The sequence below is a fragment of the Zosterops lateralis genome (genome assembly GCF_965231275.1).
Source record: "Zosterops lateralis genome assembly, chromosome: 3".
NCBI classification, from domain to species: Eukaryota; Metazoa; Chordata; class Aves; order Passeriformes; family Zosteropidae; genus Zosterops; species Zosterops lateralis.
In genome coordinates, this window is record NC_139764.1 from 48,371,314 (window position 1) to 48,393,178 (window position 21,865).

A 21,865-nucleotide genomic window follows, 5' to 3' on the forward strand; every position below is an offset into this window, starting at 1 on the left:
GATGTGGATTGCCAGTGACAGTTGCTATTGTATCTTCTGTCTGGTCTCTTATTTATTAATGTATGCAACTTCATTTGTGGGTTAGGTGAGTGATCTCTCATGTCCTTATCTCAACTCATGAGCTTTCATTATATTTTCTCTCCCAGGTCCAGCTGAGGAAGGGAGTGATAGAGGGGTTTTGGTAGGCACCAGGCATCCAGTCAGGGTCAACCCATCTCTGTCAGAAAACCAGGTATTTTCAGTGTTTATCTGACTGCATAAAGATAGTGACTAACAAGAGCATGAATAGTTAATCTGTAAGTACAGATTCAGAGATGACTATGAGAGGACAGATAGCAAAGCATTGACACTAAAGTGGTGTGTGATATTTTTCCATTTTTTTCTCCTGTCCAATGTACTGAAGACTAGCACAACTAGTAATTCTATGCAGCTCTCCTGGATTCTTCCTTTTAATATGCATACTAACATAGAGCAGGTTTCAATTTAAATGATACCTTTGTGTTGGCTGCACCAGTTTGCTGCAGTGCTGAGATGCCTGGGAAAAGGAGCTGAGCCAGCCCACTCCTGGTGTCTCAGAGGTGTTTAGAAAAGCAGCTGATGAAAACACTACCTACTAGGTTCTGAAGGTGGCTGATGCACTTGCATGCAGCTGTTGTTTCTTATGTGTAAATTTAAGTTGTAAGGATGTAATTTTTGTTGGCACATCATGGAAGTGGCACTAAAAACGGAAGATGCATCCCCAAAGCTATGTGAGCCAAGAATGATTTCACCTTTTCCAGGCTCAAGAACATTGTTTGGGGAACACAGCAGCTGATGACTACTGAGAGCTTTTTTGCTTCAAAGATGCAAGAGCTTTGTTCCTGCTCAAATATTATTTTCCCCTCTAAAAGTTGTTTGATTTTTGGTTTTGGGTTGTTGTTTTTTGGTTTTTTTTTTCATACCCCACTGTTATTAATTTACACCTTGCCAGGATTTGTAAGACTGATTTTATTGCTGTTGTTGTGGGAACAGAATTCTCAGCCATATGGCATGACATCTTCATTTCTGCATGACAGGAGACAGGATCCATTTTTCAGTTTTGCGGTGCTGCGAAAGAATGCCTTAATGAAGGTTTTTCTTAGGGAAACTCCATATTAAAGTAGAGAAATATATATATATAATAAACAATTTGTTTCGCAAGGGGTAATTTGTACTGGAAATGCTTAAAAGAGTATTTTGGTCTTCTGCATAAATCCAAAACTTGCCCATTACAGTAATGCATTTTTTAATTTGGCTGAACCTTAGGTTTGTTTGTTAAATTTTGTTGTTTGGTGGGATTTTTGGGATTGTTTCTTGATTGGTTGTGTTGTTGTGAGAGAACAGAACCCCTGACCCAGGACAGGGAGGTGCCACAAATTGTCATGTGCATACTGAATGGACCTAGCAGGGCTGACGTCTCATAATCTAACTATCTTGGGTTTGAACATGTGCAGAGCCTTCTCTTGGTCCAAAAAGAAATTGTGCTACCCATACTGAGTTGATTGTTTCACTGTGAAAGTTCCCCTGAAGATGAAGCCCCAACAGCAGAAGGGTTTCTACCCTCTGATTTTAATTAGATGCATCAATCTTGCATCTTCTCTGAGAAAATGAACTGATGTGTTAATAACACAGCTTAAGGGTGTTCTCTAACGAGAATTTTAACAGACTTGCTATCAACCAATGCTATCCATTCTGAGCTGTGCAGGAGGGTAGCCCTCCTGATGTTTTGTACAGATGTGTATTTTGGACTGAGACATAATCCTCCTTATGAAAAGTATCAGGTTGGCTTTATTGGGCCTGACAAAATAACAGCACAAGAGGCTGGTTAGTGCTTAAAGGTCGGGTGGAGAAGGGAGGGAGTGCTCACCATTGCACTGTGCATGGAGGACCAGGGGTGGCCACACACTGTCCCCAACAACCCTGAGAAAAGCCCTGTGGTTGGTTAGAAACAGGGGCCATTCTGTTCCCCCTGTCTAGAGCAGGACCTTCATGGCACAGCACTGAAGGAGGATTTTTAAGCTGCACAGAACTCTGGTGCCTGGTATCTTGGCAATGGATGTCCAGAGGGTGCAACCTGTAGATAGGAGCATTTTCATAAATTATTCCCTGTCAGTCCCTGGCACTGATCCATACCTCTCTCTTCTGCTGTTTCCTACTCTACAAACATATAACTAAAATGTTGACTTTTTTTTAAATGACAGGTTGTGTGGTTTAATACATGCTTTAATCTAGTAATCTCGTCCTCTTAGGACAAATTTATTGTTCTGAATACAGAACTTAATTTGATTTGCTATATTGCTATTTCCATAGTTACATTCCTTGATAACTGCTGAATCATTCAAATAATGATATTTCCCTACAACATATTTGTTAACCATTCTTTCACAAATTGAGGGTAAAGGTCATCACTTTGACACTTGTTAGAGTTTAAACAAAACCCAATAACTAAACATTAAACCAATGCCAACTGTTATGATAAAGAAACAGAAGGGCTTTGGATTTTTTTCTACTTTAAGTGTAGCAATGCTAACACATTAATATAATTTGCATTAATGCAAATACCAGAAACCAGCACAAGGTAGAAAATATACTTTCTGACTGAATACCTAATGTTGTGGTTCAGCTATGCATGTTGACTGAAAGCCACCAAAAACCTGAAGACTAATTTACAGTTCTCCTCTTTGACAGAGCTTCATGCATTATTGCTGTTCTGTAATACATATACAGAACATTTTTAAAAAAAGCAGTCTGTTTCTCAGTGATCAGATTTACTATCTGTCATGAAACTGAGCAGGATTCCAGACTAAAATCACTAAAAATGGAAAACTAGAGAAAATACGTAAAATTTATGGAGAAAAAACCCACTGCTTAATCTTATTTATATAAACTCAAACCACACAGGGAAAAAGCTAAGACACAGAAATTGACTATCACAGCTTGCTCATGTTAATCTTCAGGATGAAATGTTCAGCATTTAGCAATGAGATGTGCCATCCTTGAAGAAGCCCACAAAATTTGGAAGAACTCCATACTTTTTCTCATGTTACTGCAATATATTTCTTTTATTTATTATTGTCTCAGAGGAAGAATGTTACAATGTAGTGTTTGAAGCAGCATTTACTTGGCAGCAGAGGACAAAGGATGCATACAAACACAGGCAGAAAAACAACTTTATACATAACCTCATATTCAGAACAAAAATAAAACCCACCAAATTCACTACCGATTTCTTTTTATACTCATGTTGGAATATTTTTAAAGATTCTTTTCCTAGAGAATTATGTAGCTTGATAAAAGCCAATACTTTGCAGAGAACAGAATATAAAGCTATTTCCAATACTACTTATGAAGATAGGTCTGAGGTAGAAAGGTGGTCATGGCTTTCCTCTTCTGTAAAATGTGGTGTTTTTTCTTCTCAGAATAACTACATTACATTTTAATAGGAGCCAGCTTCTTCTCTTCTCACCTGGACAACTTTGCTCCACTTACTCAAGACTAATACTTAGCATTTCTACAGAGATTTTCAGACACTACGTCCTACATCACCTTTGAGAGATAAACATTATCATCCCCATTTTACAGATGGGAAAACAGAGGCAGAGTGGTTAAATAATTTGCCAAAGGGTTCAGAAAGAACTGGCACTGGTGCCAACAGTAGAAGGTGGTCATGACTGCCTGAATCACTCCTCGAGCAGCAGCAGTTCAGAAGTAAATACTGTGGGTGCAGGACAATATGGTTGGCAAAACTTCACAAAACCACTAGAAATTCCTGTCCTGCTCTTTTAATGTCCCTTAGCATTTTTTAGTAGCAGTAGAGAATTTTACACCTCTTTCAATATCATTTTGAGATAAGGTTTTTTTTCCTTCAGTGATAATTAAGAACAACACAGCTTTTTTTTCCCCTTCACTATACATGAAAGATATTGCATGCAGTTTTACCAATTAAAGGTATGTCCTAGAATTAAAGCAAGTGTCCATGCAGCATTGTAAACTCTGTGAAGGCATTAAAATCTCTTATGATAATCTTTAAACTAGAGCTCAGCTGATCAGTGACATAACTTGCCCATAATTATCCTTATCAAAAGTACATAAATAAATTATTTCAAAGATAAGGATGATCTGCAAGATTACAATGCCAAATGATAATATCTAAGTGCATTGCAGTTCTGGAGGAAGTTTTTTTGCTAATAGTATTGGAAAGGGCTTTCTAATTGTCTCTTCATCTCCACGAGGCAGACAAAAGAAAGGGATCTCACAGAAATGAGCTTTACTTCATAGACTGTAAATTCCAAAACTTGAAGCAAGTTTGGCCCAGCAGGGAACAGCAAAGCTTTGTCTCCCAACATGGTTGGGAAAGATTACACTAACTTAGATGATAGTTCTTACTAAAACCAACTTAAGCTAAGTCCTCTTTTTAGCTATCTCCTGATTCAAAGTAAAGTAAGGCTTAAAAAAATAATCCTCCAAATGGAGTGTTGGCTGGGAATAACGAAAAGAAAGTTAAAAATACCACTTAGGTACATGAGAATGCTCCTTATGACTTGAAATGAGAGTTTACCTTGTTTAATTGAATTAAAATACTGTATCTTGCACCCAATGACAGTTGTTGTTAACCAGTAAAAATAATGCGGATTATGGGAACTTCATATGCCAATACTGAAAATAATGCAAGGATATTCTGAAATCTGTGTGGTCAGATGGTTAGCATATAAATAATCAGTACAGAATGTTACATGTGTGAGAATATAACTAAGAGTACTTTACAATGCAAAAGCAAAGAGCTGAAAGGAATGTATAAATGTAACGTCTTGCTCCAAACTCCTTATGCAGTTCTTCTCTTTATGATTATCAAAAAGAACGTATATAAAGCCCCTGCCCCTTTTCCCCTGGCTGTATATTTATACAAATCAGTGACAAATATTCCACTGCTTGTTAATTTACAGTTGCATAGAAAGGGAAGAAGAAGGAAAAAAAAAAAAAGAGACACTATAAAAACAACATCCTGGTCTTTGGGTATTCAGTGTTGAACTGTTTCAAGTCGAACACGCGGTCGGAGCGCACGGCATGTCCCAGGGCCCCTGCAGGTTTCTGATGAGGCGAACGCGTGGCCGGTGGGCTGCAGGACAGGGCTGCACTGCACGCCAGGAAGCACTGGCTGACATCCCAATGGACACTTCACATGGCCTGTCATGATGGGAAACAACGTCAGTACCATGTATTGGCACACACAGAAACTCCTAATTGCTCTGGGCTCCGTCAGCTCACCACTGTGACAACATCTTACAAAGCATTGTATTTTAAAAATTTACATGTATTGGCCTGAGACTCAGCCAATAAGTTAAATCTAAGTTTACAATACTGCAGTGTTTAATCTAATGCCTAAGGTTCTGTTAGCTCCTGATGCCCACAGCTCCTGAAAGTGGAGCTGTGGGCACAAGGACACATGGATGTCTTTGCAAGAACCAGCTTCGCTCTTGCAAGCTGATGCTGGCTTGAAACTAATTAGCTCAAATAAATGCAAGCTCATTCTGTCTGGATAGCAACACAGATCTACAGAACCACACTACCTGTGGCAGTGCCTGACCTAGCAGAAATTTCCTATTACCTATGATATTCTGGAACCTGGCCTTGTATCAGCCTAGCTCCCACCTCTAGAGAAAAATGTAGACAAAAACCACCCAAGCCCCTTTGCGTTAATGGAACTTTTCACTTGCTTCACTTTGTTTCCAATGCCTATGCAAGTATGTAAACATGTCCCATACCTGTGGTCTGCCAGTGAAACTTGCTGGAAATAGAAAAAAAAAAAAAGCAGGTTAGAAATTTAAATGATTCTGCATCTTGACAGTTTAAAAACAAAGTTATTATCAGGAAAATACATACTAAAGAAAAAAGACTTATCTCTGAAAGACTAAACATTTAACTAGAAATGTTGTAATGGTTTAATTCTTCACAAACTTACTTTTAACAAATTGATAGCATTATAATGATATAGTAATATGAATTGTTTCATTTTCACCATTTGTAGCCATAGAAACCCCTCAGTGATGTATTACACTATCATCTGTTTAAAATGCTCTATTCTAGACATCACTCAAATGCACAGACAAGACCTCACAGTGTTATACACCTGCCTACTTCTGAGTAGGAAAAAGGGGCATTATATCCATGATTAGTGGATCTGAAGGACAAAAAGAGAACAAACCACAAAACAGCAAAATCCACTATTAAAAGCATGGCCTTACTACAAGAATAATTGCTTCATAAAGGATATTTGACATAAATAGAAAGACTGATTTCAAGAAGAATGATAACCTGAAACTCATGAAAATAAATAAAGCGAGTAGGACAACTATCTCTGTTAAACTGTCAAAATGGTATAAAAATTATCTACATAAGGCTCAGATGCTAGTAACCCCTTGATAGAGGCTGTGGCCATAGCAGAAGAGACAAGTCAAGATGAGGTTGTGAAGGAAGAAATGAGATGTGACACATGAAGACTGTTTTGATAAAATTGAGCTTGGGTATAATGAAGAGGCTAAGGATGTCATGCTTTAAGGTTAGGAATAGTGTGATGCCTAGAGAGTCTGGGGAATCTACATTATTTCAAGTCTTATAGAACAGATCCAACAATTGCCCAGCCAGGAAGACAGATCCCTCTCAAATGGCCATAGGAACAGATGATGATGGACTTAGAGAGTCTGTCATGGTCTTCCTTAGCAAAACTCAGAGTCTAATGCCCTTTGTTGGGAAGGCCAGACTAATAATCCTCATTCCAGGCTTCTAAAATATTTAAGATATGAACTTTACAGTCAAAAAAATTTTCTCCTGAGTAAAAGATGTTATAGAATGACTGAATGAGAGCAAACATAATAGTACCTACTAACTGGAGCAAGGTGGTTTAGCCTGACAACGGAGGAAAAATCACATGAAATTTGGAACTGTGGCTTCTTTTACTCTTAAATGCTCAGCTAGACTTCACAATATGAAGGGGCCATGATTTTCACTTGCAGTATTCTCCTCTCTCATTCCAAGTGTTTTTTCATGGAATCAGAGATTTTTTTTTTCTGTTTTCCAGTCCTGAAGAACAGCCATCATTACCAAGCTTATCCTGACACAATGCAATTTGCCTTAAATTCATTTGAGCCAAATGACCATGTAGCTGTATATAGCAAGACAGTAATTTGCAAAACCAAGAACAAATGCTTGAGCTGCATTTTATACTGATTTGTATACACACAGAACCTCACACCCTGAGCAGCTCCAGTAGCTGTTGACTTCAAATGAGATGCTCCTTAGAATCAAATCCTTAAGGACTCTGAATTGTTGAACTCATCAAAAAGGACCACTGAAATGAGACCTTTTTTGCTTGAACTGAATTTGCTTTTTCAAAACATTCAAGGTGCATCTTCTGTGATGCAGCTTGTCACAGCCAAACAATGTATGTTCAAGAGATAAAAGGGGTATTTTAATAGGGTTCACAGAGTTTGAAATAGCGTAGAGTTGAGTCTTGATGCTTCCAAAAGGACTGGACATAAACAGCCACTCTCAGTTTTAAAACTGACCATTATGATTACATTTCATTTGAAAGTTTCAACAGTTTTGTGAATATAGCAAAGTTTTCACTACTGTTTTTCTAAGGCAAAAGAGCTGAATTATATATATAGAGAGACATGTATATGTATAAGTGTATTTTACAAAACCCACCAAAATACATGAGACAGCTCCTCACTTTTTCAAGTACAGTGACACTGGAAGGAGGAGGATCAGTGGAAATGTATGTCAGCTGATATACAAGACATGCATAGGAACAAGCTGGTTTTCTTTTTGATCTCTCTTTAATAGACATTGAATAAAATATCAACTTCCAAAGCATTTAAACAGGGAGAGGTGTTACATGCTGCCTTCACAGATTTCCTCTGGTCTATTTAATAACTAGTTCAGTAATTAGTCTAAGGACTAATTGTTTAAGGACTTTTTTTTCAAGCTTTATTACAAAAACTGCATTCAGAAATTCTGAATCTACATTCACTTAAGTTCTTCTTCAAAAGGTTTTTATCAGCAGCTAGTGAGATTCTAGATGTCTTGCCCCTTACGTGGGCACTGCACTGAAAATTCCACATTGAGCTACAGGCTTTTGAGCTACAGGCTTTTCTTATAGTGAATCACTTCTGCTTAAAACAAGAATATTTATCTACCTTCACAAATAATGTCTATTGAGGAATTTTAAAGGATAGAATTATATAGCTTACATATCTACACAAGAAATCTCCTCAGAGATATTTATTTTCCTAGTCAATACCACAAGAATGATTTTTTTTCTTCAAAAGACCACCTAAAATTCAATATGATTCTCAGAGATATCTTTTTTTAAACTTACAGCAGCAAGCTGGAAATGTGTTGTTGATTTGCTCCATAACATCTGTTAGATCTGTGTTGGTATCATGAGGTGGAACTAACAAGTCATCTGCAGATATGACAACAAAAAAAAATTAATTTTGTAATGAGGAGGAAAAAAAAAGGACAACATTTTAAAAGGCATTCTTAGCCAATCTTCCAGTTAAATACTCTCTTACATTTTAAGGGAAAACAGTACTTGAAGCTTTTGTAATGTGCACGAACTATAATTTATAATTGCCAGCCTTGGGAGAGGACCTGAACCTTACTTTCTTGATTTGCAGTCAAACTAATTTGTCTTTTATTAAAACTTAACCATTGCATCCAGGATTTAACTAGAAGTTGCCAGCAAGGAACAGTATATGAAAATTTACAGTTAAAATCAATAAAATGACAAGATGAGGGAATTAAACTCTGTAGCTACTCAATTAAAATTCTGTTCCAATTGCAGAAGATTTGTCATGTAACTTTCAGAGTGAGTACAGCATTCTTTCTCTGAAAAAAATCCCAACATTTATCTTTTACATGGTCTTTATTCAATATGTACCAGCCATTTTATTACTGCTAAAATCCTCCTTGCCATCTCTTTGAAAAATGATGCTTAAAATTAGCCAAGAGAATGGTTAGGGAACATAACCGGCTGTGTTGTTGGCAGTTTTATTGGACAACATCTTTCATACTGCCTCTTTTCACTCCATGAAATCAGACTCAAAGAAGTTCCATGTTTTTCCAGATAAAATAAAAACATATGGTAATGCTGAATGAAACATGTTCAGTATGCAAGAGAATATTTTTTCCTGTTTCCTACAGAAACAAAATAATATTTAATCTATAACACAAGGCTTAAAAACAAAAACAGGAGGAAATTGTACCTAAGATAATTTGAGAAAAATATTTTCCCTTTTCCCCTACTTTTGACCATACAATGGTCTGTAGTTATTTTTGCTAACTCCCAATGAAATTAATGAGTTATGATACTGGAGAATTTAAAATAATCTTTCAAGAGAGAAACTCCTTTATGTGCAGAGCCTACGGCCATAAATATTGAATTATTCCAAAAGATGTGAATCTTTTAGGAGTGGGAATCAAAATACCAGGATAAGCAGAGGTTACACAAGAATTTTTAAAGCAGATAGCAAGGGTAGATTACATGGTTTGGACATTTGGTCCTGTATCTATCAGATTACTTGGGTCCATGTGTGTAGTGTAGGACAAACTAGTCTTGGCCACTTCAGTTCAATGGAGTCTGGTTTCCCTTTCAGTGAGGACAGATTTGCCCAATAAATTCACCTGGTCAGAATAGATGGAAACAAGGAGCCTATTGACAAAAGCTTGTAATTCAGAGTCATGTGGATCCTTAGGATACCGCAGCTCTTCCCAAGCGTGAGGAAGCAACACCTCCAGCTGCACTGAGCAGAAGCATTGCAAAGATCCACTCCTTTTGCTTACAAATCTTTCCAGAAGGTGCCAACAAACCTATCCAGTAGCCATCTATGGCTCCATGGGCACATTATCTGATCAGAACACTCACCTGTCTGATGGAACTGTGAGCTTGTGTCCTGCTCCAGGGGGAAGCTGAGAGCAGAGTGTTGGGGTGAAGCACAGGGGGAGGCGCCATTGACCCGGGAGTCTGAGTCGGGCTGCATTAAAGACAAGAAGATGCAAATTTACGTTACTTGTATCCACAGAATTTAACTGTAGGCTTGCCCACAGCCATCTTGTTTCTTTCCTTTTTTAGGTGCTCTTTCTTGTTTGCTCTCCAAGCTATTGAAGATTGACTTAGGTCTATGCAACTGATGAGAGGGAAAAAAAAAAAAAAAACAACAAAACCAACAAACCAAGAACTTGTTAAAAGAAAATTTAGACTTAAGAACAGCTATTACAAGATTCCAGTTGATGGTCTTGTTAAAAACATCATTCTGTTGCATCACAAAAACACAATGTAATGTACAACACACACCGTATGCCAAGGTTCCCAGTCCAGCTCTGCAGAAGGACCACACAATGGGATTATTTGGGTCGTATTTAACTGCATGGGTATGTATTTATCTGCACACATATACCCAGACAAACAGGACATTCAGCTAGGGGCCCATAAAAAGCTTTACAAGGATGACTAAGCATGCTTAGAAACAATTGTTTATTCAATCATTAACAGATTTGTGGAACTCCAGAATCAAGTGATGACTCAAGACAGATTCAAAACAAGTTCATTAAATCTAAAAAGTGGTAGCCAGCCATCACTCCTGCTGATGCTGCTTCTCAACCATGTGGAAGACACCAGATTTGCAGGAATTTTTACTATGCAAAAATTTGTACTACAGAAACTCCTGAAAATTATGAGAAATTACTTATATACTTTGAAAAGAAGCTTTTCTGGATTCTTAAATTCACTTGAAGAATCGCTGAAATCACCATTACATTTAGCTGTAACCATATGCATGTTTGAGATCACATTTAAGTGTACATATAAGGACAGAAAATAAGAAAGACCATAGCAGCTCAGAAATATTGGAAGGGACCTTATTCAGGCATTTTTTCCTTCCTTCCTTCTTTTAAAAATTATTTCAAGGAAGACACTAGTAACACAGTATTTGAGCCTCAGAAGTGATTGTCCTGAAAAGCACAGAAATAAGTGAAATAATATTTTCATCTGAGGTAGATGTAGCTGGAATTGTTGCTGCTATCATTTATCCTTTTGATTTCAGATCATGAAATGACTTCTGAACAGCTTAAGGAGCAGGTATTTAAGTAAATCTATCAAAACCAGATACTGAAGTAATACAAAAGATTCTTGCTTTTAAGGTCTTTTTGGAACTGAGCAAGTACCTAGAACAGCTATGAGACTTGATGCAGAGTTAGAATACAGAATGGCTGTTAATTTGTGCACAAGTTTGCTCCTTTGCACTTCACAGCCTTAACTGAAATACGCAATTTCTTGAGACAGCTTCCAACTTAACAAAAACAGACTTCAGTAAAACTCCTCTAAATCTCATCTTTTTCTGCATGACAATACTAAAGGCCAGCTTTGACTAAAAGAACAAACCAAGAAATAATAGTCTGCATAGGAGCCAAATAAATTGGAATGTTTTCAAGCCAGAGAGGGATTTTACTGTCAAGGCACTTCTATGAACAGTGAATTACTATCAAGTAGTTAAGTAGTTTGCTGCTCTGTACCAGGCTTCAATCCAGCTAAAGAGTCTAAGTAAAATGACTGTGGTGATTTTAAATCAGAGAAGCCTGGGATAACTTAACCCAGGCAATTCTGTATTGCCAGGAGCCACTGTTTGAGATGTTAGAGCTGTGATGGTAAAGAGAAGAAGGAAATTCTCCAAAGGTTAGGAGTCCCTTCAATACAGAACAACAAAACTAACTCCAGCAGCAGAGTCACTGCTTGCCATCCCCACAAACAGATGAAGAGAGAGAATGTGAATCAGCCAAAATACAAACTTGCACCTGGAGTAAATCTCTGCTTCTGGCCCTGTTAAGCAGCAACTATGAATAAATTGTGCAGAAATGAATGAGGGTGAATGAGAAGATCTGTGCTGGACGTACAAAACTACAACACATCAACACAAAGGCTCAGTCAAGCATAGTGAGGCACTACAAAGTCAACAGTTAATGTTGATAGACAGAAACTAAATGCCTACAAACTCAGGTGATGAGTTAGTCAAGGTACCACTCAGTAGATCTATTGTAAGTGATAAAAGAGCACTGCAGAGCACAAGGACTGTAAGTGGATAAACTGAGAGAAAACAAAAAATACTTGGAATACTTTACATTGATGTACCATATATTGCTGCAGCAGTCAGAATGAAATATTGCAGCTGGGTTTAAAAACAAGTTAAAACCCTCGAAACCATCACCTTCCAATCAGATGGTAACATGCGATTACTTCATTTTCATTTAAATATACTGAAAAATGTTACATTGTGTAGTTCCAGTGGCTGCAATAAAAAGAAAAGCCTAAACAAACCAAGCTCTTCTTCCAAATTAAGAACAATATTGTTAAGCAGTTGAAGAATGTGGTTTGGAGCAGGAAGTGAAGGTTTGTGGTAGTGGTATAATTGCCTTAATATAATAATCAAGTACTGGAAAATGTTAAATGCAAACCAGTTGAGGATACAGATATATCAGCATGTATTTACATGATTTAACAATTTTATTGTTAGAGAACTTGAGAAAAATAACAGTAGAAAATCACATTCTATTTGACTCCAGTTACATAACACCTACAAAATATGAGCACTTCCATCCTGTCCCACTTCAGGCATCATTTATTCATGTATTCTTATTCAAAACAACTCAGCAGACAACCCCTAAGCCAGAAACCAAAAGCAAAGAGCTCTAGATGTAATTATACACCTGCTGCTGCTTCTTGAAAGAAATAAAAGCAGGGATACTGAGCACGCCTCTGTAGGGATGAGGAAGAGATTTCCAGCTCCAATCTCGGGGAGTTTTGAAACTTCTTTTTAGCTAAAACCAAGCAAAGATATGAAGGGACAAATAAGTCCTTCTCCAGAAAACTCTGCAATTGTGGTTTTGTTTCTGTATTACAGCAGTTTTTAAAGCGTTTCAAAAGAGATATTTATTTTAACCAGTTTTATTCTGCAGTGTCTTATTTCACTATGCCTCCTGCTGGTGTCTTTCCCAAAGAAGAGCCTGAAGTGCTCTGTAGTTAATGGATAGCTAAGACCTGCCTGCTCTTTCCTTGACTTCTGCTCTTTTGGTAAAAACCAAACTAAACCTCAGTGTCCCCAATCCGAATCCCAAGAAACCTCAAAAATGCTGATTTTACTACCACATTCATTACAGACATTTCTTCTTGCTCCAGAATTTTTCTCCCAGCTACAAAAGAAACAAACTCTCCTGTGTTCTTCTGATAAAGCTCCTCTGCTTTCAGCTGGAGAGGGAGTTGCACCCCCAATTTACTCTCTGTCTGATCATAGAGCTGTTGACAGATGATTTTAGCTCCCACTAACTTCAATATCAAATCCAATATGAAACCTCTATTCAGTAGCTCAGAGAAAACAGAAAAATCCAAACAGCCCTTCCTAATTGGTTTCACTTTGACTTTGCAAATGCAGTATCTATAAAGGCTGAAGAAAGAAAAATGAGAATGGATTCCTTATTTTTTCTCTGTCTGATTAACATGTCACATGCCAGTTCTGTTTCACCTTCCTCTTTGGCACCCTAATCAATCAGGCAGACAAAATGACAACATTCTGTGACAGCTACCAATCCTCTGGGCTTGCTAAAATAAAAATAGTATGGTAACCTCAGAATTGTGACCTGAAGGAGGCATGCATATTTCTGCTAAAGGTGCTCTTTTAAGAATGTCCTAGAATACTCTCATCTAGATTAAGCAGTTACTACATGAAAGTTTCTAAAGTTCATTAACTCTCTACCCCAATATCTGCGTGTAGACAGACTCATTCTAATCTTTTGGAGAAAAAAAAAGTCCAAGTATTTTATATTCAGTGGTATAAAACCAGTCAGGAGGCTAGTGGAGAACAGGAATGGGGAGATTTGCTGTCGATAGAACAGACAAACAGAGAAGGCATGAAATGCCAGCCATGAGGAACATACTGCTGTAAGACAGTTGTGTCCTTTAATAATAGTAATTATACTGTTGTTATATATTTTAAGATTGAGACCAATGAGCATTTTTCTTGCAAATAATTAATCTTATTAATATGAAAAGGTATTCCTTTTCTCCACTAAAAATAACTGGGATAGCCAGTAAAAGCAAAAGAAACAAATAAATATAGATAGGCTTCCCGTAAAGTCCTTCCCCAAAAAGCGAAAGAAATAAAGGCTGTCCAAATAGGTAGTGACCAAATTGATGGAACAACAAATATGCTGAAGAGTGGTAATTTTTTTCAGAAAGGGAGCAGTAACAGAAATCAGTGCTGCTTCATAATTCTATCAATGTCAAAATAAATTTCAAAGAACATTACTAAAAATTTAAATTATTTTTAATTTCTGAATTCCCACCAGGGGAATAGCTTCAACATTCTGGAAATAGCTTGTAAAACAGCCAGTAAATTAAATCATGATATGTACAGAAAAGCCACAGATATGCTATAAAAGAAATAATGCAGATCCTCTCATACACTTGACTCTGTATGAGCCACTTTAGTAAATGACAGAGGAGAAACAAAGACCTTAGGAAATAATACTTGGAACAATCAGAAGCACGGCATGACTCCCACAGAGGCAGGACAATGCGGACAGAAAGCAAAAGAGCAACAGTATACAGTAAATGAGGTGTAAACAGTCAGAAATATTGAAAAAGGTCACCTCTATTCTACTTTACCCTATCTGAACCCAAAAGCTGCAGAATGCCTAGAAAATTCCAAAGGCAGAAATGATAAGAAAGAATTACTGTCCCTTCTCCCACCCATTTTTTTCACAACAGAAACATATACCCTAAAAGTGTTACTAAGAATGATATAAGGATTCAAAAAAGATTACAAAATTGTGAGATCATCCTCAGCTACATTAGGGAAAAAAAAAGGGTTTTAAAGGGTTTCTGCTCTAAGCACTAGTCTGCAGGTCACTATAGGTTTGGTAGAACTCCTGTTTTCTATTCAACCACGTTTCTTTGCAGATTTTAAACCCTTCTTTGAAAGACTAAGTATTGGTCACATATCCCAAGATCTTTATAAATTATTATTAACAATTCACCAGTTGCTATCTTCCCTGTTAAATATTACATCTACTCAAATACTGATTAAAATGCTAGAATAAGAGTGGCAATAAAAAAATTTACTCTGCTAGAGGGGCAAGGAAGTCATTGAACAAGATGCATCTAAATCCTATTCAACCAAAACTGCCTAGAAAAAATTACCAAATCAGCCAGCGAAACAAACAGCAAATACCTTAATCCCTGTAATGAGAGTATCATCTACAGCAGGAACTTAGGCCATTTTAATACCTGGTTTATGTAGCCTGTTTCTTGGCTTAGTTAAATCCCCTACTACATCTGACTCATGGAAGGCAGGAAACACTTCTCTTATTGTACTCTGACCCAATGGTAATGACTAGTTGGAAGAAAACATTCATACAAATTTATCTTCACTCAAGCTTCTCCACACGACACAGTAGAAACTACCATCTCTAACAACACCTGGTATATGTTGCTCCTGTTATTTCCACAAGCCAGGTGTGCACATGCTGACTTCCAAAGCAATCTGTTCCTTCTGCCAACAAGGAAACCCTATGATCTCCAGCTACCAGTACTTGCTAAAAGGCTCTTACCTCCAGCGTTTACTTGTGTGAAAGACTACTTTGCTGTAGCTTATTGGTCTAAATATGCTACTCAAGAGGAACTGGATTTTTAACGTAATTAATTGCTCCTTTGTATTTCAGACATATCTTTGGCCATCTGTCTCTGGCATGCTAAGAGGGGCTTGACAGCAAATAAACATATTATTTAAGGGAAGTGTCTGGGAAAACCGAAGTCAAACATGAGATGTGGCTGGCATCATTACTTGGAGTAGGGTGTATATTTTCTTCCCATGCTTTTTAATTAATGAAAACCTCTTGCTCCTGTTTGTGTTACTCTCAGTGTTTCCCAAGTTCCCATGATCACTCCAGCATTTGCAATCATTTTCTGCTCATTTGACATTAACCATGGGTTATACTAGTGGGTAAGAAAAAAAAGATCCTGTTAGAAATGACTGATTACAACAGACCAAGAGAGCATGGTGAAAATACCTGCAGTAAAATGTCAATGCCTTTGCTCCACCAAAAAATCCATTGTGCAGAAACAATATGGGGCAAAGTGCACAAGTACCTGCTCAAGGAGCTGCCGTAGCCGGTGAAGCTGAGACTCCAACTGTTTATTGTGATCTTCCAATATTTGCATCCTTGCTTCCAGGCGACCTTTGTGCTGCCTCAGGAGTTTAGCTTCAGCAATGAGCTCGGCATCTTCAGAAGCATGCTGAGGTGACACAATGGAGTCAGGAGGTGACGCAAGAGGGTTTATTCCTCTCCGAAGATGTTGCTCCTTTAGTTGCTCGTATTCTATCTGCAGACTCCTGGGATATTGAAAAGTGGAGGAGAATGATGACTTAATCAAGTAAATGAAAATAAAAGACTTAGATCTAATAGTGTTAGCATCTCCAATTAACAACACAAATAGCTCAAAGACAATGTCTTGACTTGTGTTTTATGGGAAATTGAAAAGAAGGCGGTGAAGTACAAGTGGAACTAATTTATTTCTTCACAGACTCTCCCTCTTCTATCTAATAGAAATAGGCTATGCACAACATATGCCATGATTGTGGATGGTTGTTTGGGTTTTTTTTGCTGAAATCATGACTTCTAGGTCTTTCTCATCTTCAAGATAGTACATGCATGGCTTAAACAACAACAAAATAACAATTCAGACACCATTAGGATGATTACGAGACCTTTGCTCTTCCTCAAGGTCAGCAATGATACGCTCCAACTCTCCCCGCTCTTCCTTCTCCACTGACTTGAGTATCTGAGCAGGACTCTGTGGCTGACTCACAGGTGACTCTCCTCCCAGCGTCTGACAATACTGCTGGATAAGGGCATGCTCATCCTCTCTGAAACAATAAAACAACACAGATAAAGACAGAGCAGTAAAACATTTATTATGTGAGCAAACATCTCTGTCAAGCTGATGGATTTTGTTTGTTTACAGAAAAAGAGTGAGAGGAAATTAAGCCTAAAAAACATCCTGAAAGGAAACCATATAAACATACAATGCACAGGAAAAGAAAGATTCATCAGGATTAAAGGATCAGTTTAGTTTAATCTATGCATAAAGAACAAATTCTGTTAGTGGTTTGAAAAGAAAGAGCAAAAAAACAAGAATCAGTCAGCAAAGATGACTGATTTGAAATGCCTTAAAAATAAAAACAAAAACCAAGCATCTTCTAGATCTATTTTTTTAAAAATATGTGACATTTTTGAAATTTTTAGGAAATAATTTTGATTTGCTCAGTTTACCTCATAAAATTAGAGAAAAACAGTCCCATTAAAGTTAGACGAAAAAAGTTCCATTTTTCTCCATCTATTTGATACACACATACAATACCTTGAAATTCTGCATTGGTTAGAGATTTTCTTCTTAGAGATTTAGGGACAGAAATAAATTATAACACTGTCCTCCTCCTGACTCACATGAAATTACCTTCTGGTAAGGAGATACAGAAGTCCTGACACTTTCAATTATGCTTTAATACCCAAGTGAATTTGGTTTTGTATAGATGTATCTTACTTTCCAAGTTGCTGGCGTTTCTCCATAAATAAAGTCAGATGGATAGAAAGTGAAAGATACCACATCCTAAAACCAGTTTGCTGGCTTGGTTACTCAAGAAGGATGAATCAACAACAGAAAAATATATACAATTCATTTTTAAGAGGGAAATTGCTGCAGCAGTATAAATGTTGAAGAAAACCCCTTAAATTATCTCCTTTAATTGACTAGAAACCAGATACTGTATACCTTATGATACCATGAAGTATTGGTACAAACTTTACCCTAAGGGTCTCCTACAGTTAAAGCATGGTCAAAGCAGTGTGACACACACATGGGCAGTATATATACACATTTTCAGATATTATTTAGAAAAGAAACTTTTTTATATTAAAAATATTTTTTGTGCTTTTTTGCTCCTATTATTGGAAAGTAGCAGCTGCAAATTCTGCTATCCACTAGTTATAGAATGAAAACTATCCTCAAGGACTGCCTTTGAAAGCACACTCAAAAAATCAGAAGTTCATTATATGCTAAGTATTTATTTTCCAAATAAAAGTGTAATGGCGATTTTCAAGAGGCTTTTAAAAATTCTCTCTCAGTCAATTTAACATCTTTCATCACAGAATTTCGAAATGTATAATCTCATTTGAATAATAGTAAAATCAGTTATTTATAAAAGTATACCCTGGAAGAAACAGCAGTTACTTCTGTGGTGAGAAATAGTCTATAAATAAATGCATGTACAAGTAAAAGACATTAGGTGTCTTACACACTATGTATATGGATTGGGGGTTTCCTCAGAAATAAGTTCAAACTCTTGGGACAAAAGGAGAAAATGCATGTGACAGGAACAGATGAGAGTTGCATAGATACTGTTTGTGTAAAGACAAAACTTATTTTATCCTGTTGAACCAAGATTTTTTGTTAGCTCAGGATATCAGTACCAATTTAAAAGCATTATCAGTATCAGAAGCAACACAAAATAGCCAAAGATTAAATAAATCCAGATTTTTGGTGTGTCTCTCTTGGAAAAGTATTAGCAAAATTATTTGGTTCTTTGTAGCACTGTTTAAGACAAAATTTGTACTGAAGACTAATCTCATGGTAAAATGACATCGAATTATTTCTTCCCAAGGATAACTATTCACTATCTACCCAAAGCTATGGGCCTTTCACTTTCCAACCTGTCATAGAGACTTGAAAATTTAGACTCATGCAATCAAAGAAATGCACATTAAGTAATGCTATGCCTGCTGAAAAAAGTACAAATGAGAAAAAAAAATATAGTCTGTGACAGTTCTGTCCACTGGATTAAAAAACCTAATTATTGAGTTTGCATTTAAAAATTAGTAGAAATTTTAAAGAAAATAATATACATTCATTTATTTCTTAGCTGTCTTGGCTGTTATCAGGACTACATTCATGAGAAGAAATAGCAACATGGATCTTCCCTGCAAATTAATAAATTTAATGGATTTTTCATTAAATACATATATATAGACATAGAGAGAGTTAAATATAATTGGGGTTGCATGTGCATTTAAGTCCTTAAAAACAATAGCAACATCCAAGAGTACTAGCTGAAAAAGAAACAGAACAGTGTTCCTTTTTCCCCCCTTATCTATAAAACAAAAATAAAAAGCCTTTATCTGCTCTATCTTCTCACTATTTGAGCGATCTCAGGGAAATTTATAATCACAAGTTTTTTTCATTAATACTTCACGTCTACTTAAAACTAAAACAAAGGTGAGTGCAGGTAATGGAGTTTGGATCAGGTCCCAGTGCGATAATTAAAACCTCATTGTACTTCTCTTCCCGTTAGTCATCCTGACAAAAATACCCTATCCCTTATGAAGAAATTTTTGACAAAGTGAGGTAACCCCTCTGGGGGCTTCAAACTCTGCAGGGCACAGGCCTCCAAAAGATGCAGAGTACCCTGTGACTGAAATGGCCTCAGCAAGCCAAGAGTGCCAGCAATTCAATGTCACACCTTGGGCGAGCACAAAAACAGAGTTAAAGCAGGCAGGTGAGAGAACACAGCTTTATTATCCAGGCTTCAAAACACTGTTTACATGTGAATTTAGGTGATACTGTGTGACTACACATACAGCATGTTGTGCAAGGGTGTTGATGATGTCAGGAAATGTTCACTTGATCTTGTTTAGTCTGGTTATTTTAGTCAGGCATGAAAATGCTGCTGTCTATATTTTGAAATGGTGAAATAGTTTATAAACAAAATTTAGGACACCTAAACTGGATCTTTTTAAAAACAGGGCTCTGTAAAACTGGAGTTATTATATTTATTGGAATTTGTTAAATCCGAGATTCTGTCAAGGTTTTGCATTAGGTGCAACCTCCTTTTTCAATGAAACCTATAAACACTTTTTAAAAAAGTTTACACAGTAAATTCTTACATACTCTTGACTGTGTTGTGTCCAGTAGATGAGATCAACACAGCTAAATACAGCTAATTCTATATTTCGGTCTCAAAGTTATTCTGTCTATAAAAACTTCATTTCCCTTCTCTTCCACTGGTTTGGTGCCTCAGAAAGCCTACTGAGAAGCTGTGAATATTGATTACTCTTTTTTTGGCATCACATGTTGCAACCGATAGCATGTTTTTTCACAGGCACTTGATAAAGGAAGTCTTCTGAAGCAAAAGTGTATTTTTACCATGTATTCTACCTTTGGTCTGTCTTGCAAAATCAGTAGTTTGAAAAAATGCAACCTTGAACCTGCACCAACAAACCTCATGACTGTAATTAGGATAGATTCATTAATAGCACAGGAGTCCCAGGACAGGGCTTCAAATGACCTGCAACATAAGGTCATTGTTCTATGCCAGGAAAATACATTCATTTTGAGAATCTGGGACACTGTTCTGTAGAAGTGGTAGGAGATGGCAATCAGCAATCAAAATAAAAGCATCACGTAAAATTTAATTGCTCACTCTTTCTTAGTGGTTATTTTATTGAATACCCTGTGTGCTTTGAGAAACAACCAGAAGTACACAAAGTCCTTCGACAGCAGAGGCTGTAGTTCCTATTCTGCATTTCACCATAGTAAAAAGCAGCAAACAAGACAACCCAGAAGGTCAAACTTGAAAGAAGTACGTCTCAGAGGAAAAGAACACCCCAAAAAAGAAGCCTGGGGAAAACAGCCTTTGAAGTATCCTATTCTCTTTGTGGACGTGATTTTCAAGATGTCTATTCCAAAACATGCATCGTGCATAGAGGAAGTAAGACGCAAATAAAACTGCATATAACTTCCCTTTGATTGGACTATGCTGTAGAAAGAAAAATTCAGATCTCCTGACCATCACTTTTCATCAGTGAATGATTTTATATCTGATTAAGAAAACTGATTGCTAAATTGGATTTAAGATAGGAAGATGTGGCTATTTATGAACTTACTTCATTGACAATTTTCATTTTTACTGTAGCTCTCATACTAAGCACCATGTGTTCTAGTCCAAATAAAGAGTACCTTGACCTACTGATGCTATGAAACATACTAGAATAAGGATGAAAAGGTACTCAAAAATGATAAGTCTAATTTTGTTGTTCTCCTAATTTTCCATGAAACCATCACATGAAACAAATTTCCTATTGTGACAAGATATCTTTTAACCACTTATATCATGTCATAGTATTCAGTTACTACATATTGGGGGTCCAGTTTGGCTTACACCACATTAAGTATCAGTGCCAGGTAAAATATCAATGGCCTTCACTTCTGAATATGTTCCTACTTCTGAACCTGTGTGCAGAGTTTCCTAACAAATAAAATTTCAGATATGTTCCAACTCTGCCTTAGGGTAAGTGTGAAGTAGCATCAACAATGCAGTGGAGGTAACTGGTAGTAAAGGCACTAACCAGAAAACAGCTATTAAGCATCTGCATTTATTCTGAAAGTTTTTATACTATGCCCAGTGCAATTCACTTCACTATGGCCTAGATAGGATTGCTCATACATTACAGGAATGGGAGAGTTACACTCTTGTCCTATTTCTCTAATTTTTTTATTTTTTTTTTTTCATTTCATGAATTCTCAAATTGTGAGGCATAGCTTTCTGTCAGGAACACTTTATCATTCTTTGTTGAAAAGACTTAATTTTTTCCTTATGCTCATCTTCATTTGTGAATAGGTAAGTCTGCTTTAAAGATAGAGCTTTTGCATGAATTAAAGCCAAATAAAATCCGTCACAACATTCTA

At 36.8% G+C, this 21,865-nt stretch overlaps 1 protein-coding gene across 5 annotated transcripts in view; it reads right to left on the reverse strand.

Moving 5' to 3' along the window:
- Positions 1–3,061: 3,061 nt before the first annotated feature.
- The window catches only part of UTRN (utrophin), a gene marked incomplete at its 3' end in the record, with an annotated part of 340,309 nt that continues 321,505 nt past the window's right edge, over positions 3,062–21,865 (reverse strand). For 4 of the 5 annotated variants that reach the window (XM_083856272.1, XM_083856271.1, XM_083856273.1 and 1 more), the window contains 6 exons: positions 16,833–16,991; positions 16,214–16,457; positions 9,944–10,052; positions 8,396–8,482; positions 5,781–5,803; positions 3,062–5,202 (listed from right to left, as the gene is read on the reverse strand). In XM_083856272.1, the coding sequence (XP_083712398.1) occupies positions 5,194–5,202; positions 5,781–5,803; positions 8,396–8,482; positions 9,944–10,052; positions 16,214–16,457; positions 16,833–16,991 (631 nt within the window). The remainder of the gene's footprint in view (positions 5,203–5,780; positions 5,804–8,395; positions 8,483–9,943; positions 10,053–16,213; positions 16,458–16,832; positions 16,992–21,865) is intronic. The other variant, XM_083856275.1, reaches the window with a different exon arrangement.